Source organism: Sorex araneus, chromosome 1, assembly GCF_027595985.1.
Source record: "Sorex araneus isolate mSorAra2 chromosome 1, mSorAra2.pri, whole genome shotgun sequence".
NCBI lineage: Eukaryota > Metazoa > Chordata > Mammalia > Eulipotyphla > Soricidae > Sorex > Sorex araneus.
In genome coordinates, this window is record NC_073302.1 from 1,429,459 (window position 1) to 1,444,645 (window position 15,187).

At 70.6% G+C, this 15,187-nt stretch overlaps 2 protein-coding genes across 4 annotated transcripts; one reads left to right on the forward strand and one right to left on the reverse strand.

Moving 5' to 3' along the window:
* Positions 1-629: 629 nt before the first annotated feature.
* On the forward strand, positions 630-1,211 carry BRD3OS (BRD3 opposite strand). Its single transcript, XM_055133292.1, has one exon. It carries the CDS (start codon positions 693-695, stop codon positions 945-947), a length of 255 nt encoding a protein of 84 aa, XP_054989267.1. The 5' UTR covers positions 630-692; the 3' UTR covers positions 948-1,211.
* A 1,250-nt stretch (positions 1,212-2,461) lies between these two features.
* BRD3 (bromodomain containing 3) lies at positions 2,462-14,416 on the reverse strand. 3 transcript variants are annotated; one of them, XM_055133042.1, is made up of 12 exons: positions 14,269-14,416; positions 8,950-9,280; positions 8,562-8,699; positions 8,330-8,477; positions 7,735-7,949; positions 6,243-6,614; positions 5,992-6,120; positions 4,898-5,089; positions 4,539-4,774; positions 4,109-4,401; positions 3,883-3,984; positions 2,462-3,555 (listed from the first exon to the last, which is right to left on the reverse strand). In XM_055133042.1, the coding sequence occupies exons 2-12, from the start codon at positions 9,160-9,162 to the stop codon at positions 3,440-3,442; spliced, it is 2,154 nt and encodes a 717-aa protein (XP_054989017.1). In that variant the 5' UTR covers positions 9,163-9,280; positions 14,269-14,416; the 3' UTR covers positions 2,462-3,439. The 3 variants fall into 3 exon arrangements, with proteins under 3 accessions (XP_054989017.1, XP_054989013.1, XP_054989010.1); XM_055133038.1 differs by having other exon boundaries at positions 3,862-3,984; XM_055133035.1 differs by having other exon boundaries at positions 3,862-3,984; positions 4,539-5,089.
* Positions 14,417-15,187: the final 771 nt, after the last annotated feature.

Sequence of the window (15,187 nt, forward strand, 5' to 3'; positions counted from 1 at the left end):
GGGCCGGGGACTCGAACCCAGGTCCCAGAGAGCAAGGCACCCTCCGCCCCCAAGCTCCTCCCAGCCAGCGCTGTGCGTGCTTCTTCCTGGAACACCCGCACCTCGCGCCGCCACGCCCGCGAAGAGACCCCGCCCCCGCCCCTCCCGGGGGTCGGTGTCCAGCGGCGCGGGCGGGCGGCCGCGGGACCTGCGCTCGGCGGGCGCCGCCGGTGCCTGGACCTCGACGGCTCGGCGCTCGGCTGCAACGCCTGCGCTGCCATGGCGACGCGGCCCCGCCCCGGAAGCCCTCCGGAAGCCCCGCCCCTCCGGAAGCCCCGCCCCCGCCCGCGGCGCTCGGCGGCGCGCGGGCCCGACTGCGGGCGGCGGGGAGGGGCCGCGGCGGGTGGACGCGCGGGACGAGTGCGGGTAACGGGGCGCGGGGCGGTGGGGGCTCGGGCGGCGGGGCGGGGTCTGGCGCCGGCCCCGGACGCTCTCGGCTGACCGCGGCTTCCCGGCGCAGGCGACCCTCCCGGACGCGCCTCGGACGCCGCCCGCCGCCGCGACCGGCCGGAGCCCCCGCGAGGGCGCCGCGGCCCCGGGGGTGCAGGGCCGCCCCCGGGGGCGCCGATGGGGGCTCGCGGCCGCCCCGCCCCGCCCGGCCCGCGCGCGCCCCCCGGGGCCGCCCGAGGCTGAGCCCCCGCGGCGGGCCCGGCATGGGCGGCCGCGCGCCGCTGGCCGCGCTGGCGCTGTCCGAGGCCCACGCGCGGCTGCGCTACCGGGACACGTCCCTGGCCGTGTGGCAGCAGCAGCAGCGGCAGCTGGAGGCGGGGCCGCCCGGGACCTACCTGAGCCGCAGCCGCAGCGCCTGGTACTCGCAGTACGGCAACGAGGCCATCCTGGTCCGGGACACCCGCAAGGGCCGCGCGTCCAGGGACACGGGCCGCTCCAGGTTCTGCACCGTGATGTGACCGGCCGCGGGGAGCCGCCCGGGGGTCTCCTGCCCCACGCGGCCCTCCAAGCCGCGCCGGTGCCGCCGCCAGCCCCCACCCGTGTCCAGGGTGGCGTCCGGCCCGAGGCCAGCGTCGCCCCGGGCGCCCTGGCAACGACAGCCCAGTGCCCGCCGGGGGCCAGCCCCGGGGACTGCAGTGTCGCCGGGCAGGCTTTGTCTCTCAGCTGGGAAGATGGATTGTCTCTCACCGAGGTTCCTAAATAAACGTCCTCTGCGTCCCTTCCTCGCACGTGTGTCTGTTCCCACCCAGCCCTAGACAGTGTCCAGTGGCGACTGCAGGGACCCTGAGACGGGTGTGGGGCGCCTTAGCTGCTCCGCCCTGATGCCTGGGGGGCGGCGGGGGTCTCAGGTGTGTCACGCTGCCTGGCCTGCCATCCCACTGCAGTCCCCAGTGGGGGGACATCACGAGGGACACAAACTGGCCCCACCTCGGGAAGGCTGGGCAGCTCTCGGTACTGGACAGCACTGGTCGAGGTGGGAGATGCAGTGTGGGGGTCCCCAATGTGCTTCACTGGGCACATTGCTTTGGGCGGCCCGGTGGGTTCCTGTGGATCAGAGCTCAGAGCACGGGGAGGCGTGGAACCCAACTTTTGTTTGGGGGCCACGCCTTGCAGTGCCGCAGGTGCCAGGGGTGGGCACGGCGACCGCCTCATCTGCTGCGCTGTCAGTCCAGCCGAGAACCCCAAGTTCCTTAGAAACAAGCTCCTAGGCCTGAGACAGCACACACGCATGCACGCGGGCAGCCCGTCTGACCCCTGCACCACTGCAAGCACCAACAAGGCACCAGGGGACTGTCATTGGAACCACGGGGGCCTGATCCCCTGGGCCTCCGGAACTCTGGGGGGGCTGTCACAGAGTCGCCTTGCAGGGCTTGTGGATTCTCTGGCATGGGGTTGTTCCCAGCACATTAGCGTGCATGCAGGCGTGCAGGGAGGCGGCCCCACAGGCCACTGGGAGAGGCACAGACACCTTTGTTTTTGTAATTGTTATTAACAAAACAAGTGTCCAGGGAGAGACACGGAGCACTTCCTGCCGCCTTCACTTTCCTGGAGGCCAGCACGGCAGGGACGCCCCATGGCGTCACGGGGACTTGCATGCTGACCACAGGAAAGTGACATGGGGGATGTGGAACCCATCCGGAGATGTCACCCGCACGGCCAAACCCACAACCAACAGAAACGGAGATGGACAGGACGGTCCCTGGCAGTCCCGACACGGGCAGGGAGCCGCGGCGGCAGACCCTGAGGACAGGGCTGGGACTGGCCGCCCACGGGGCTGAGGCTGAGCCCGGTGCCTGGGTGACAGCCGAGGCCACCCCAGCCCGGCAGGCGAGCCATGCACAGGATCTGTGGCCTCCTGTGCTCTGGGGTCCCCCGTCCCACGCACCCCGCAGGTGCCCTGACCCAGGTGAAAATGCTGGCAAAGACTGGCCAGGAAGGTACCTTTGGAGAAAGAGGGAAACAACAAAAAAGGCAAATTTAAATCTGCTGGTACTTTTATTACAAACTGACCCTCAGCGTTCAGGTCAGTGCACCGGAGCCACCCGTGTGCCAGCATGAGGCTTCCTGGCGGGGAAGGGGGTCCCACGTGCAGTCCAAGGGTCGACACCGAGGTGTGGCAAGCCCACTCCCCACCCCGAAGCACAGCAGGAGGGTGGGCAGCTGCAGCCCCTCCCGGAGGGCCCGGCAACAGCCCTAAACCGGAGGCATCTGGGGTGAGGGGGCCCGAGTGCCTCAGGGGAACCCTGGCCCCCTCGCAGTGGGGCCCGGGCAACCTCGAGAAGAAAAGAGCCGAGAGCCTTGTGGTAAAGCCCATGTATTATTATTGTCATCTGTTTTTACAATAGAAAGTTAAATGCCAAGGCTTAGAATCACTGTACAGCTTCCCTCTCGGATTACAAAGTTTCTATCGCGTAACTGGGTCCCTACACGGTGTCCTGGGGAGCATCGAGGGACCGAGAGTAAGAAAGAGCAGAACTGAAACTCAGTGAGCACTGTGTCCAGCCGCGGCGGGCAGTCCAGGCGGCCGCGTGGGCCCACTAGCACCTGGGCGAGAGGCCCGGCTGGCGGCAGGGGCCTGTCCGTGCCTCTCGACAATGCGTTTCTTTTGTGTTTTTTTTTTCCTTTTTTTAAAAAATGACCAATGCTGATAATAAATAAAGGCTCGTATGTACATGAACTCGGGAGGTGGGTCCGGGGCGTGGGCAGAGGCGGCGCCAACGGTGGCCGCCCTCGGGGGCTTGCGTAGAAAAGTTGCTGAACCTTACAAAAAAGTCTTTATTTTTTTATCTTCTTTTTTTTCCAAAGTTGAGGTAAGAGTTTCAGTGTCTGGAAACCTGTGTACAACCCCACCCGTGGCGGGCGGGCGGTCAGCCCGGGCCGCCCGAAGGCCAGCACCTGTCCACAGCGCGAGGACAGGCCTTCCGGTGGGTCCCGGCGAGGGCGTCCGGCCTCACTCCGAGTCGCTGCTGTCCGAGCTGGAGCCGCTGGAGCTGCTGCTGCCCGACTCCGAGGAGCTGCTGCTGCTGAGGCGTGAGGGGCCGCCCGAGGGCGCGGGGCCCGGCTTGTCTGCGGAGACACGCGTGTCAGGGCACACGCCCGCCCGCCCTGCCCCACCGGCCCCCCCAGCTGGTGTGGGGGCAGAGCACCGGGCCTGCTCAGCTGTCCACCCCGACCAGGCCTGCAGACCCCGCTGGGCGTCGGAACCGCGCGGACCCCCGGCTGGCCCCTCCTCACGGGCTCCCGGAAGCCCTAAGGACCGCAGCGGACACCCACGCGGGCCCAGTCGGCAGAGCCAACCAGCCGGGGAGGGGCTGCCGTACAGGCCACGCGACCTGCTGGCGGGTCCCCCCACGGGGCGTGGCGGTGCGGCACCTTTCCGGGGGCTCTTCTTACTGAGCTGCCCGCTGACGTCCTGCAGCCGCTGCTCCAGCTCCTTCTTCTTCTCCTGCGCCAGCTCCTCCTTGGACCTGGCCGCCGGCTTCTTCCCGCTCGCGGCTGCGGGAGGACGGGGTGGGCCGGGCTGAGCGTGGGGCCCGCACCCCGCACCCCTGCGCCCACACCGTCCCCGGTCCAGAGACCCCCGCCTCCCCCCACCCCGACGCCCGCCCCCGGCGCCCACCCAGCGGCTTCCGCTGCTTCTTCTGCAGGCAGGACTTGACGTAGCGCTCGAGCTCCCGCAGCGTGGTGGGCTTCAGCGTCTCGAAGTCGATCTCGATCTCGTCGGGGTTGGAGTCGCGCAGAGAGGGCTCGCGCGCCTGGATGATGTGCACGACGCGGCCCAGCTTCTCGCCGGGCAGCCGGTTGATGTCCAGGCTGAGCTGCCGCTTCTCGTCGTAGCTCATGGGCAGCCCCTCCTCCTCCTCCTCCGAGTCGTGTGAGCCCGACGCCTGCTTGCCGCCCTTCTTGGGCTGCCTGCGGGGGACACGGCCATGGCGGGGCTGCCCTGGGCCCACGGCCCGAACCCCGAGGCGCGGCACGACCCGCACGGAGAGTGAGAGGACAGGGCCGCTCGCGGAGCACAGGCTGGCCGCCCCCGCCCCCGGGCGCACCTGCCGGGCGTGGTGGTGCTGCTGGCCTTCTTGGCAGGGGCCTTCTTCGGGGGGCCCTGGCGGGCGGGCGGCACGGGCCGGGCCTTCCTGTCGTCCTCGCCCTTGGCCTTGTGCCGCTCCTTGTCCTTGTCCTTGTCCTTGCGCTTCTTCTCCTTCTCCTTCTTCTCCTTCTTCCTCTTTGGCTTGTTCACAGGGGCCTGGGACAGCGCGGCCAGCTGCTCATGCACGGCCTTCAGCTGCGGGGCACAGCGGCCGCTCAGCGCGGGCAGAGCACGGAGCCCAGCCCTCCCGCAGGACGCCCGGGCACAGCCCGGGAGGCAAAGCCAGAGACCAGCGCGTGGGGCGGGCTCGGCCGTCACCTGCTCCTGCAGCTCCGCCAGCCGCGTGGCGCGCTCCTCCTCCGAGTCCGACGAGCCCGAGTCCGACGAGCTCTCCTCGCTGCTGTGGCTGCTGTCCGCGCCCTTGCTGGTGGCCGGGGCCGCGGGCGCGGGCGCGGCGGGCACCTCCGCGGGCTCATCCGGCATCTTGGCAAAGCGCATCTCAAACACGTCCTGCGGAGGGCGAGCGCCTGAGGGTCGCCCCTGTCCGGGCCAGCCCCGCGCCCCCCAGCAGCCCCCCAGCCCACCCCCCAGTCCGTCCTGTGCGTCCCCCAGCCCCAGCGCCCCCCCCCGCCTTCCACCCTCCGGGGGTTTCCGGGCCCTGGGCCCTCGCCAGGCTGTCCCCCCCCAGAACCCCAGTGTCTGCCTCGGGCTGGGAACGCTCAGCAGCCCCCCACAGTGCCCCTGGCCTCAGGTGTGTCCCACCTCAGCGGGGGTTAGGGCCCAGACTCATCAGGTGGCCACAGGCAGAGGGACCCGGGCTCCAGGCTCCACGGACTCCCGAAGGGCACTGGGGCAGGGAGCCCCAACACGGAGCAGACAAGCGGCCACGTGGCCACCCCACACCCCCACGTCCAGACCCACAAGCTAGGCCACCCCCCAGCCCCGCCCCCAGCCCAGGCCCAGTAGGCGGCCGGCTACGGGTGGCCCAGACTCCGGAGTGGGCAGCCCTAGTGCCCCAGCCCCGCCCTGCCACCCCACCTGGCTCCTCAGCACCTTGGGGTTTGGGGCGCTCCCAGGACGCGCAGCCGTGAACCCCCAAAGTGCGAGGCCCCCACATGCGCCTCGGCTCCACCTGACCCGGGTCCTGGTGGCCAGTGAGGACACCACCTCTGGCCAGCACGGCCGGAGCCCCCTTGCCCGTCGCTCCCGGGGACAGTGGGGTCCCGTGTGGGCAGCTCTGTGAGAGGCCTGGAGCATCTCCCGGCACCTCTAGGGCCCGTGAACCCACCTCCGCACGCAGCTGCCTCCCGGCCTTGGTGACCCCGCGGGCACGAGCAGAGCCCCTGGCCACGTCCTCCCCGGCCGCCTCCCCTGAGGGGGCCGCTCAGTCCACAAGCCTGAGAGCCCGTTACCTGCAGCTTCCTGGCCATGGCCACCACCTCGTGGTCAGGGGGGTTGTACTTGTAGCAGTTGGAAAACATCAACCGGATGTCCGCCGCGAAGCCCTGGGCGTCGGGGTACTCACGGCTGTCCATCTTCTTCTGTAACAGTCGCAGGGCGGCCGTGAGGGACAGAGCCCGGACCCCTGCAGCCCCGGGCCGCTGAGCCGCCCCCGAGCCACTGTCCCCGGTGGCCCCCTCGGGCAGCCCGGCCCGGCAGCTACCTTGACGGTGCTGAGGTCCATGGGGTGCTTGATGATGTCGTGGTAGTCATGCAGCTCGAGCGCCGCGGCGTCCACGGGCTTGTAGAAGGGCCAGGCGTAGGCCGCGTGCTTCTTGGATAGCAGCTCGCGGAGGATGTGGTCGCAGTGCCGCAGCTGCTCCGGCAGCTTCCCCTTCTTGCCCGCGTGCTGCGGCACCTCGCCGTCCTCCAGGTCCTTGCGGGGCGGCTTGATGGGGCGGCCGCCGCTCTCCCGCCGGGCCACCACCTTGGCGTGCTTGGGGTCCGGCAGCGGCGGGGGCGACTCGCCGCGGCTGGCGGTGATGGCCGACGTGGTGGGCGTGGTGGTGTCTGCTTTCCGCTTCACGCCCTTCTTCTGCGGGCGAGCGGAGAGCAGCCGTGAGGGCCGGCCCCCGCGCGGTCTCTGGGGCCCACCACCTGCCGGCACCCAGCAAGCGGGGGCATGCAGGGCCAGACGGCGGCCGAGACCCCGCCCGGCCACCCCAAGGGGATGGCGCTCACACCTCAACAGCGGGAGGCACGCATGCAGCCCCCTCGGGCCAGCAGGGCCTGTGGCCACCAAGCAGGACACCGGCTGGGGATTCCTGGTGCCCAAGGCCGGCAGCCCCTGACCTGGCCTCACACTCGCTGCAAGACCCGGGTGGGCGGGCAGGGTCCCCGGCACAGCAGGGGAGGAGCTCGGCCGAGGGCGCAGGGCCACGCGACCTCTCTGGGGCCAGCAGTGGGGGCCTGAGGGCAGGTCCTGAGTGAGGGCGGCTGCCCGGGGACAGGGGTGGGGCGGGGGGGCTGGGGGCATCTCTGGCCCAGGGCCAACTCGGGCACCACCAAGGCAAGGACGTGCAGTCCACGGCGCCCAGCCGCTGCCCAGCCCGGCTGCTGCCCCCGGCTCCCGCACACAGCGCCAGGGCTCCGCGGGGGCCACGGCGGACGGGCCATGCTCCGAGGGCAGCGCGGCGGTGCGGAGTGGACGGTGGCCGGCGCCCCCCGAGGTGCAGGCAGTGAGCCACGGGAGGGGGCAGAGACGTGGCGTTACCTTGGGAGAACCACTTAACCCCTCTGAGCGCCTGCTTCCTCCTCTGTAACGGGGCGCAAATACCGTGTGCCCCAGAGGGTCACTCGCTGTGAGGGTCAAACCGGAGAAGATGTCAGAGCCGGTGGGGTCGGGGTCGGGGGTCAGGGGTCACTGCCCTCACAGACCTGCCCCTGCACCCAGGCCCGGCCAGGACAGCCCTGCCCCGTGCTCATGCCGACGGGTGCTGGCTCGGCTCCTCATCACACAGCCTCCTGGCCGCCACTGAAGTCGGGGTCCCCCGGCCCCCAGCCCCCAGCAGGCGCCTGGGGCCAAGTATACCCCCCCTCACCAGCTGTGCGGCCTTCAGCTCCGAGCCCCGGTCTCCAGCGCTGGTCAGGAGCAGGGCCCCTCAAAGGCTGGCCAAGCGGCCAGAACCCCCCACCTCGTACCCGGGGACGCTCACCTTGACCACGGGCGGCGTGGGAGGGACCACGGGGATGACTGGCGTCGCGGGGGGCGGCGGGGCGGCAGCAGGGGGCGCGGGAACTGACGTGACGTTTGCGGTGATGGTTGGCACGGGCGTGGCCGCGAGGACGGGCGTCTGGGAGACCGTGGGGGGCGCGCTCTGGAACGGGGTCGCTGGGGAGGCGGAGGACACGGCTGCCACTTGCTGCGTGCCTTGGGGGGAGAGAGGAGCTGACGGTTCCCTCGGAGCCCTCCCTGGCCCCTGGCTGCGCCTCCAGCTGTGACCTCCCGCCCCGAGTATAAGCGCAGAGGGCAGGGCCAGAAGGACCCGAGGTCTCTCCCTCAGGACAGCCTCACCCTGCGCCCGGCCCGGCAGGCAGCTCGGCCCTCTCCCGTCCCAGTACCCGCACACCCGCACACCTCTACGGAAGGTTCTAGAAGCGGGGTGGGCGCGTGTGGTGCTCTGAAGCATGTGTGAGCATGCCAGTGCTCCGACTTGGCCGGACCGTGTGCCCGTCCCCAGGGCAGACAGGAAGGGCCACTGCGCCGCTGGACGTCACCAGCCGGGCGGGAGGCGGGAGCGCCGTGGCTACCTGTGCTCTGGACGGCCGCTGCTGGCTTCCGGCCTTTGCCCTTCGGGGCTGGGGGCAGCAGCTCCACCTCCTCCTGGGGCATCTGGGCCACCTTCTGCAGGAAGATCTTCTCCAGGGCCTGGGCCATCAGCACGATGTCATCTGCGGGCTGAGCACAGCCGCGTGAGGTGACGGGCAGGGGCCAAGCCTCTGGTCCGGACGCCACAGCCAGCGGCCCCGCAGGCGAGCCCACCTTGTTGTAGATGTAGCAGTTGGTGAACATGGTGTTGAAGTCCTGCATGCACTCGCTGGCGCTCCAGTAGTAGCTGTTCTCCAGCCGCTTCTTGATGGTCCCCATGTCCATGGGGTTCTTGATGATCTTGTGATAGTCCTAGGACGGACGGGGCGGAGTCCCGGGGTTGGTCCGAATCCCCCCTCCCGCCCCCGGGCGTGGCCCACCCTCCCGCAGGAGCCCGACTCCAGCTCCACTGCCCACAGCGCTGGGCCGCTCTGCCGCCTCTCGGACCTGGGGTCCAGAAGTGGCCAGGGCCGCACTGGGCTCACAACTCCCCGACCACTGAGCCTGTCCCCCCAGGTCGAGGGAAGAAGCCCCCGGGGCCCCTCCTGCGGCGCCCACCCACCGGCAGGTTGAGCTTGATGGCGTCCACGGGCTGGTAGAAGGGCCAGGCGAACTGGTGCTTCCAGAGCGTCTTCACCACCACGTTCTGCATGTACTGCAGCTGGTTGGTCTTGCGGCCCGGCTTCCCCGCGCTGCACACCTCGGGTGGCGGCGGGTTGGCAGGTCCGGGGGCTGCCGGCAGGCCCGCGGGGGCAGCTGCGGTGGCAGTGGACATCGTCCGGCTGCTCCTCACTGGCCGTCACAGTAATGGACACTCGGGGGGTGCCAGGCCTTCTGCGAGCTTCCCGCGGGCGGGCGGGCGGCAGTCCATGTCCGGGCGCACCAGGCGGCACCTAGGCGGGGTGGGCAGCGGTCACTCCCTCCGGGCGGCTGTCCATGGGCACCACTGGGCATGGACGGCGGAAACCGGCTCTCATTTGAGACGGGTGGGGAGGCTCAACCAAGAAGGTGCAGGGCCACGGAGGGGACCAGAGCGCCCTGGTCAGTGGACCCGCTCCCCACCGCGGCCCCCCGCCTGTCCCCGTGTGGGGAGAGCCCACCCAGTCTCCCACAGCCCCCCATCTCTCCAGATACCCGCCCCACCCCACCCCGCCGCTGGAACAGGGAGCCCAGGACACAGCTCTCGGCCTCAGCTCCCCTGACAGAGGGTGTCCCACGGGGGGGGCTCCACGTCCCTCCTGCCTCAACAGTGGGACTCATCTCTGGGAGGACCCCTTGCCGGGGGGGGGGGCGTGCGGGGCCCCGGACAGGCCTGTCCGATCGCCAAGAGAGAGGGTGCTGAGACAGACACCAGCCATAAATCCGAGAGGCACATCCTGAGGCGCTGGCTTCATGTGGGCTGGGGGTACACGGAGCCCAGCTCGGACCCTGAGCCAGTTTTCTGCAGTAGCCTCCCTGACAAGGGTAAGACTTCTCTGCGTGAATATGTACGGTAGTTCTGGGGCACGAGACTCCCAAGGACTTCTCTGGAAGCCGGTCTATTCCGATAAACACAGTATTTCCGGAACTCCCGCCAGCTGTCTCGGATTGCGCATCTATACTGACAAATACGGTTCCCTGGAATCCTGGCTGGCCACCACAGTTCACGGAACAGTTTGATGAAGCGGGATGGGGTGGAAACCAGGACCCACCCAGAGTGCTCAGTGGCACAGTCCCTCCAACCCGGCGGCACCAGCCAAAGAAGAGGGTGAAGAGTGAACCCCCGTGCCTGGAGTGCCCCGGACCCTGCCCCAGCGTGGGGCTCCGGGTGGACCGGAGAGGCCAGAGACCCAGCACCCACACTAGACCCCAAACAGACAGAGGCGGGGCGAAGGCGGGAGTGAGCGGAGGGCCGCGGAGGGCCACGCCAGCGCCCCACAGCCCCCCCAGTCCAAGGCACGGGGACTGTAGGCAAGGGGGGAGCAGGGCGCACCAGGCTGGCCTGGAGTCGGGGCCGCACACGTGTGCAGGCACAGGAGAGGCTCCCACCTTGGGGCGGGGGGCGGGCTGATCGCCCCGAGGCCAACTGCAGCCCGGCTTCTGCCCAGGGGAGGCTGAGCCCCAGGGCACGTTCCCGGGGGTTGAGCTCAATGGCAGGGGTCAAAGTCCAGAGGGAAGGCCAGCTGCCCCCAGCAGTGGACACACCAGCCAGGATGGCCCCTAGCACCAGGCAAGGTCCCGCTGCCCCCCACGGCCAGGGAGAGGGAGGTGGCCCCGGGTCCCCAGCTGTAGGCACCCCCCACCGGGAGCCCTCGCGGGAAGCGGCTGGGCCCAGGGGCCACGCTCTCCTCAGGTCTGGGAGCTGCAGGCCAGAGAAACCCCAGGTGACTCGGACCCCCACCTTCATCCTGGCCCAACGCCCGGGAGCAGCTCCCAGGCCGGCCAGACAGAACAGTTACCGGCACGGGTCCCGCACATGAACACACACGCACACAGACTGAGCACACACACGGACACACACACAGACTGAGCACACACGGACACACACAGAGCACGCGCACACACACAGAACACGCGCACACAGACTGAGCACACACGGACACACACACTGAGCACACACGGACACACAGAGCACGCGCACACAGACTGAGCACACATGGACACACACACAGACTGAGCACGCGCACACAGACTGAGCACACACGGACACACACACTGAGCACACGCACACAGACTGAGCACACACGGACACACACACAGACTGAGCACGCGCACACAGACTGAGCACACACGGACACACACACTGAGCACACGCACACAGACTGAGCACACACGGACACACACACAGACTGAGCACACACGGACACACACACAGACTGAGCACGCGCACACAGACTGAGCACACACGGACACACACACAGACTGAGCACGCACACACAGACTGAGCACACACACAGACTGAGCACACAGACTGAGCACGCATATGGACACACAGACTGAGCACAAGCACACACAGAATGAGCACGCGCAATGACACACACATATACTAAGCACGAACATACACATACCTGCTGAGCACATGCACACACATACTGAGCACGCGTACAGACACGTGCACACACATGTGTACACACACATACTGGGCATGTGCACCAAGCACCACAGACCGGAGCACATGCACACAGACGAGCACACAAGAGTACACGCACACATAAAGCACATGCACACACATACTGAGCACGCAGTGACCCGGCAGGGATGGCCACCCGGGCTCTGCAGGGGCCTTGCTGGGCGGAGAGGTGCTCCTGGGGAGCAGGGCTCGGCCCCGGAGACACACAGGGGCTGGCTCTCCCTGCCCAGGTGTGTGTCGGGAACAGGAAGGAAGTGAGCGGGAGGCCCCTCACCCCTGAAGTCAGGTGGGGGGGGGGGGCGGGACCCTGCACTCGGGCCCCACTGACCCCGCAGGCCGGGGAACTGATCCAGGAGGGCAGGGCCAGAGAGAGCCCTGGGAGGGGCCCGCCCACCCCACCCCTGCCCCCCACCCCAGGGGACCATCCTCCATCCTGTACCCCTGGGCCCCGCCTGACCCACAGCCCGAAGTCTGCCCGCCTCCAGCTCAAAGGGCCCCTTGCTGCAACCTCACAACACCTGAAGGGGTGATGCCGTCAGTCTCCGGGACACGCACACATCGCACAAACACACATACACAAACATGCACTCACACACAACACGCACTCACACATACCCTTACACACAAACAGGTAGTCACAAACACACACACACTGACACATACTCACATGCACACAAACATGCATTCACACACACACAGGCATTCCCCTGTGCAAACACACATACCCGGCACACGCAGACACACACGGCAACAATTCTGGCCCAGCACCCACAAGCCCAAACCTGGTGCTGCCCCGGACGCGCCCCGAGACCCACAGCTCACAGGGCGCCGCAGGCCCTGGACCGGTCAGCAGCCACTCACTCAGGCTGCCCTGGCCGCGGCACTTTCTAGAACAAAGCCGGGACGCTGCCAGTGGGCAGCCCCACCAGCACCTGCCACCACCCTCCTCCCAGGGGGCCCGGGCCGCCCGCCGTCCTGCTCGGAGCCTGGGGCAGACGTGCCCACAGCCACCTCCTACCCAGCACCCCACCAGGCAGGCGAGCAGGGCCCGAGCCCGGCACCGTGTGCCCAGCCCTGCCCAGAGGGCTCCGATGGCCCAGCCCACCTCAGGTCTGGGCACTAGCGCCTCACCAGGCCTCGACCACCACGGCCCCAGAGCGGTGTCCTGGGGGCAGATCCCGCACCCGCATCTGGGCCCGGGGACGGGCAAGGACTGGGGATCCCCAGCAGAAACCGGCTCTGCTGCCTCCCTACGAGATGGAGGCGGGGGTCCCGGGTGCGGCCTCTGGGGGGCCCTGCCAGCACTGACCCTGCCAGCTCTGCCACCTGCAAGGGGGCCACTGAGCCCTGGCTCGACTGGACAGCAGAGTCCAGGTGACCAGCCCAGGAACAGGAGCCCGGGCAGCGTCTGGGCCTCCCACACCCCCGCCCCGCCCCACAGCCAGAACCGCCTTGCCAGGTCCAGCCAAAGTCTTCCGTTGGATCATGGGGTTCCGGGGAGCCAGACAGAGTGAGTACCAGCACGTGGGGCACTTGTCTAGCACACAGCCCACGGGCTCAATCCCCGGCACCCCTATGGTGGCCCCAGGGTGGCCAGGAGGGATCCCTGAGCGCCCCGGGTGTGGTCCGGGGCAGAAACTAAATCAGCCCAACTGGGTTCTGGGGCTGGAGACGCGCGGGGTGGGCACTTGTCTGGTGCGTGGCCAAGCCAGGTTCAACGCCTGGATGGCCCCGCAGCCCGTGTGGCCTCCGGGTGGGGAGCCAGGAGTAAGCCCTGGCACGCCCCCCCCAAGAGAAACTCGGGTTCGGAGCCTCGGGGAGAGCTCGGGGGCCTGGGCAGGGCCCGGGGCTGCAGGGCCAGAACAGCCGCCGGCCGGGCGCCGGGCCACGGGGAAGCAGGAAGCGCGCGCGACGCGGCGGAGGCTCGCGGCCACCGGCCAGGGCGCGCGGGCCGGCCACGCACGCTCGGGCTCCCCTCCCCGGGCCCGCGCGCCAACTTCCCGCCGGGCCGGGACCCTTCCCCAGCTCTCAGCACACAGGAGGCAGCGGAGGGCAAACGCAAGAGCTTTTATTTGCAAAGGAGAGGCCCCCCGGGAGGGGGGGTCCCTAAGCGGGATCCGAAGCCCCCCCGCCCGGAAGGGGCCCGCGCCCCCACCGCGGCCGGGCCGGGGACCCCCGTGCGCCCGCCGCCGCGGGGCCCAGACAAAGTTTGCCGGGCGGGGGAGGGGCGCGGGCTCCGCATTCCTTCCCGCCCCGCCGCCCGCCCTCCGCTCCGCGCCCAGGCCGGGCGGGGCGCCCCCCGCGCCCGCGCCCGCCCCCCGCCCGCCCGCGGCCCCGGGCCCCGCGCCCGCCCGCGCCGCAGCGCCCGGGGAGGGCCGCGAGCCGCCCGGGGTGCGGCGGGCCGGGGGCGCCCCGGGCCGGGCCGCGCCAGTGCCCGCGGCGCGGAGGGAGGGGGCTCGCCCGCGCCCCCCGGCTCCGGCTCCGACTCCGACTCCGCGGGCCGAGCGGCTCGGGGCCGGGGCCGGGGTCCGGCCCGGCGGCGCCCCGGGAAGATGGCGCGCTGCGGGCCGGGGCGCGGGCGGCCGTGCCCACCCCGGGCGGGGCGAGCCCGGTGCCGCCGCGCTTTGTTGCCCCGTGGCCGCGCACAAAGGCGGCGGCGGCCGCCCGGCCCCCCCGGCCGCGCCGGGGCCCGCGCGGGGCGCCCGGGTCGCGCCCCCCGGCCCGCCGCCCGCCGCCCGCCGCCCCGCGCGCGCAAGCAAGAGAAAGGCGTACTTGGCCTCGGCGGCGGCGCCGTCCCCTCCCGGCCCGCGCGGCCGGCTCCTCGCTGGCGCGCCGGCCCCGGCAGCATAATAGACGCGCCCGAGCCGAGCGGGGCTCGTGCGCTGCGCCGCGGCGCCCGGCGGGACTCGTAGTCCGGGCCCGGGCCCGCGCCGGGGCCGCGCGCGGGAGGCCGCGCCGCGCGGACTACGAGTCCCGGCGTGCCCCGCGCGCCCCGCCCGCGCGCCCCCGCCCGCCGCCCGCCCCGCCGACCCGGCCGCGAGCGGGCCCGGCCCGGGGGGCGCGCGGGGGCGGGGCGCCGCGGCCGCTCGGGGAGCCCCGCGCCCGGCCGGCCTCCCTGGGGTCCGGGCGCGTCGGGCCGAGGGCGGGAGCCGCCGGGACCCCGCAGACGCCGCGCCCGCGCGGCGCGCCCCCGCCCGGCGCCGTGTTTGTAAACAAACCGCGCGTCTCATTAACCTGGCGGGGGCGCGCGGGGCGGGGGGGAGCGGCGCGGGGCGGGGGCGCCCGCCGGGGGAGGGGTCGCGGCGAGGAGGACGTGCAGGGGCTGCGCTCCCGGCTCTGCCCAGACTCAGTTTCCCCCGCTGCGCGGGAGAAGCGGGAGCCGGAGTGCGGTCGCTGCCCTGCGCGCGCGCGTCTGGGGCCTGCTCCGGAGGGTCAGTTCTTGAACCCTGCGGCCCAGCTCTCCGGCCCGGCCACGGGCGAGCGTGGTCAGACTCCGAGAACGGCCTCCAGAGCAGAACTTTCCCTGAACACGAAGTAGGGGGGACGGCCCGAGGCCAGTGCAGCGGGCAGGGACCACTTGCCTTGCACACAGCCGACCTGGCTTCAGCCCCCCGCGTCCCGTGGGGTCCCTGAGCCCGCCAGGACTAACGCCGGGCATTGCTGGGTGTGGCCCAGCCAATAAACAGCTCTT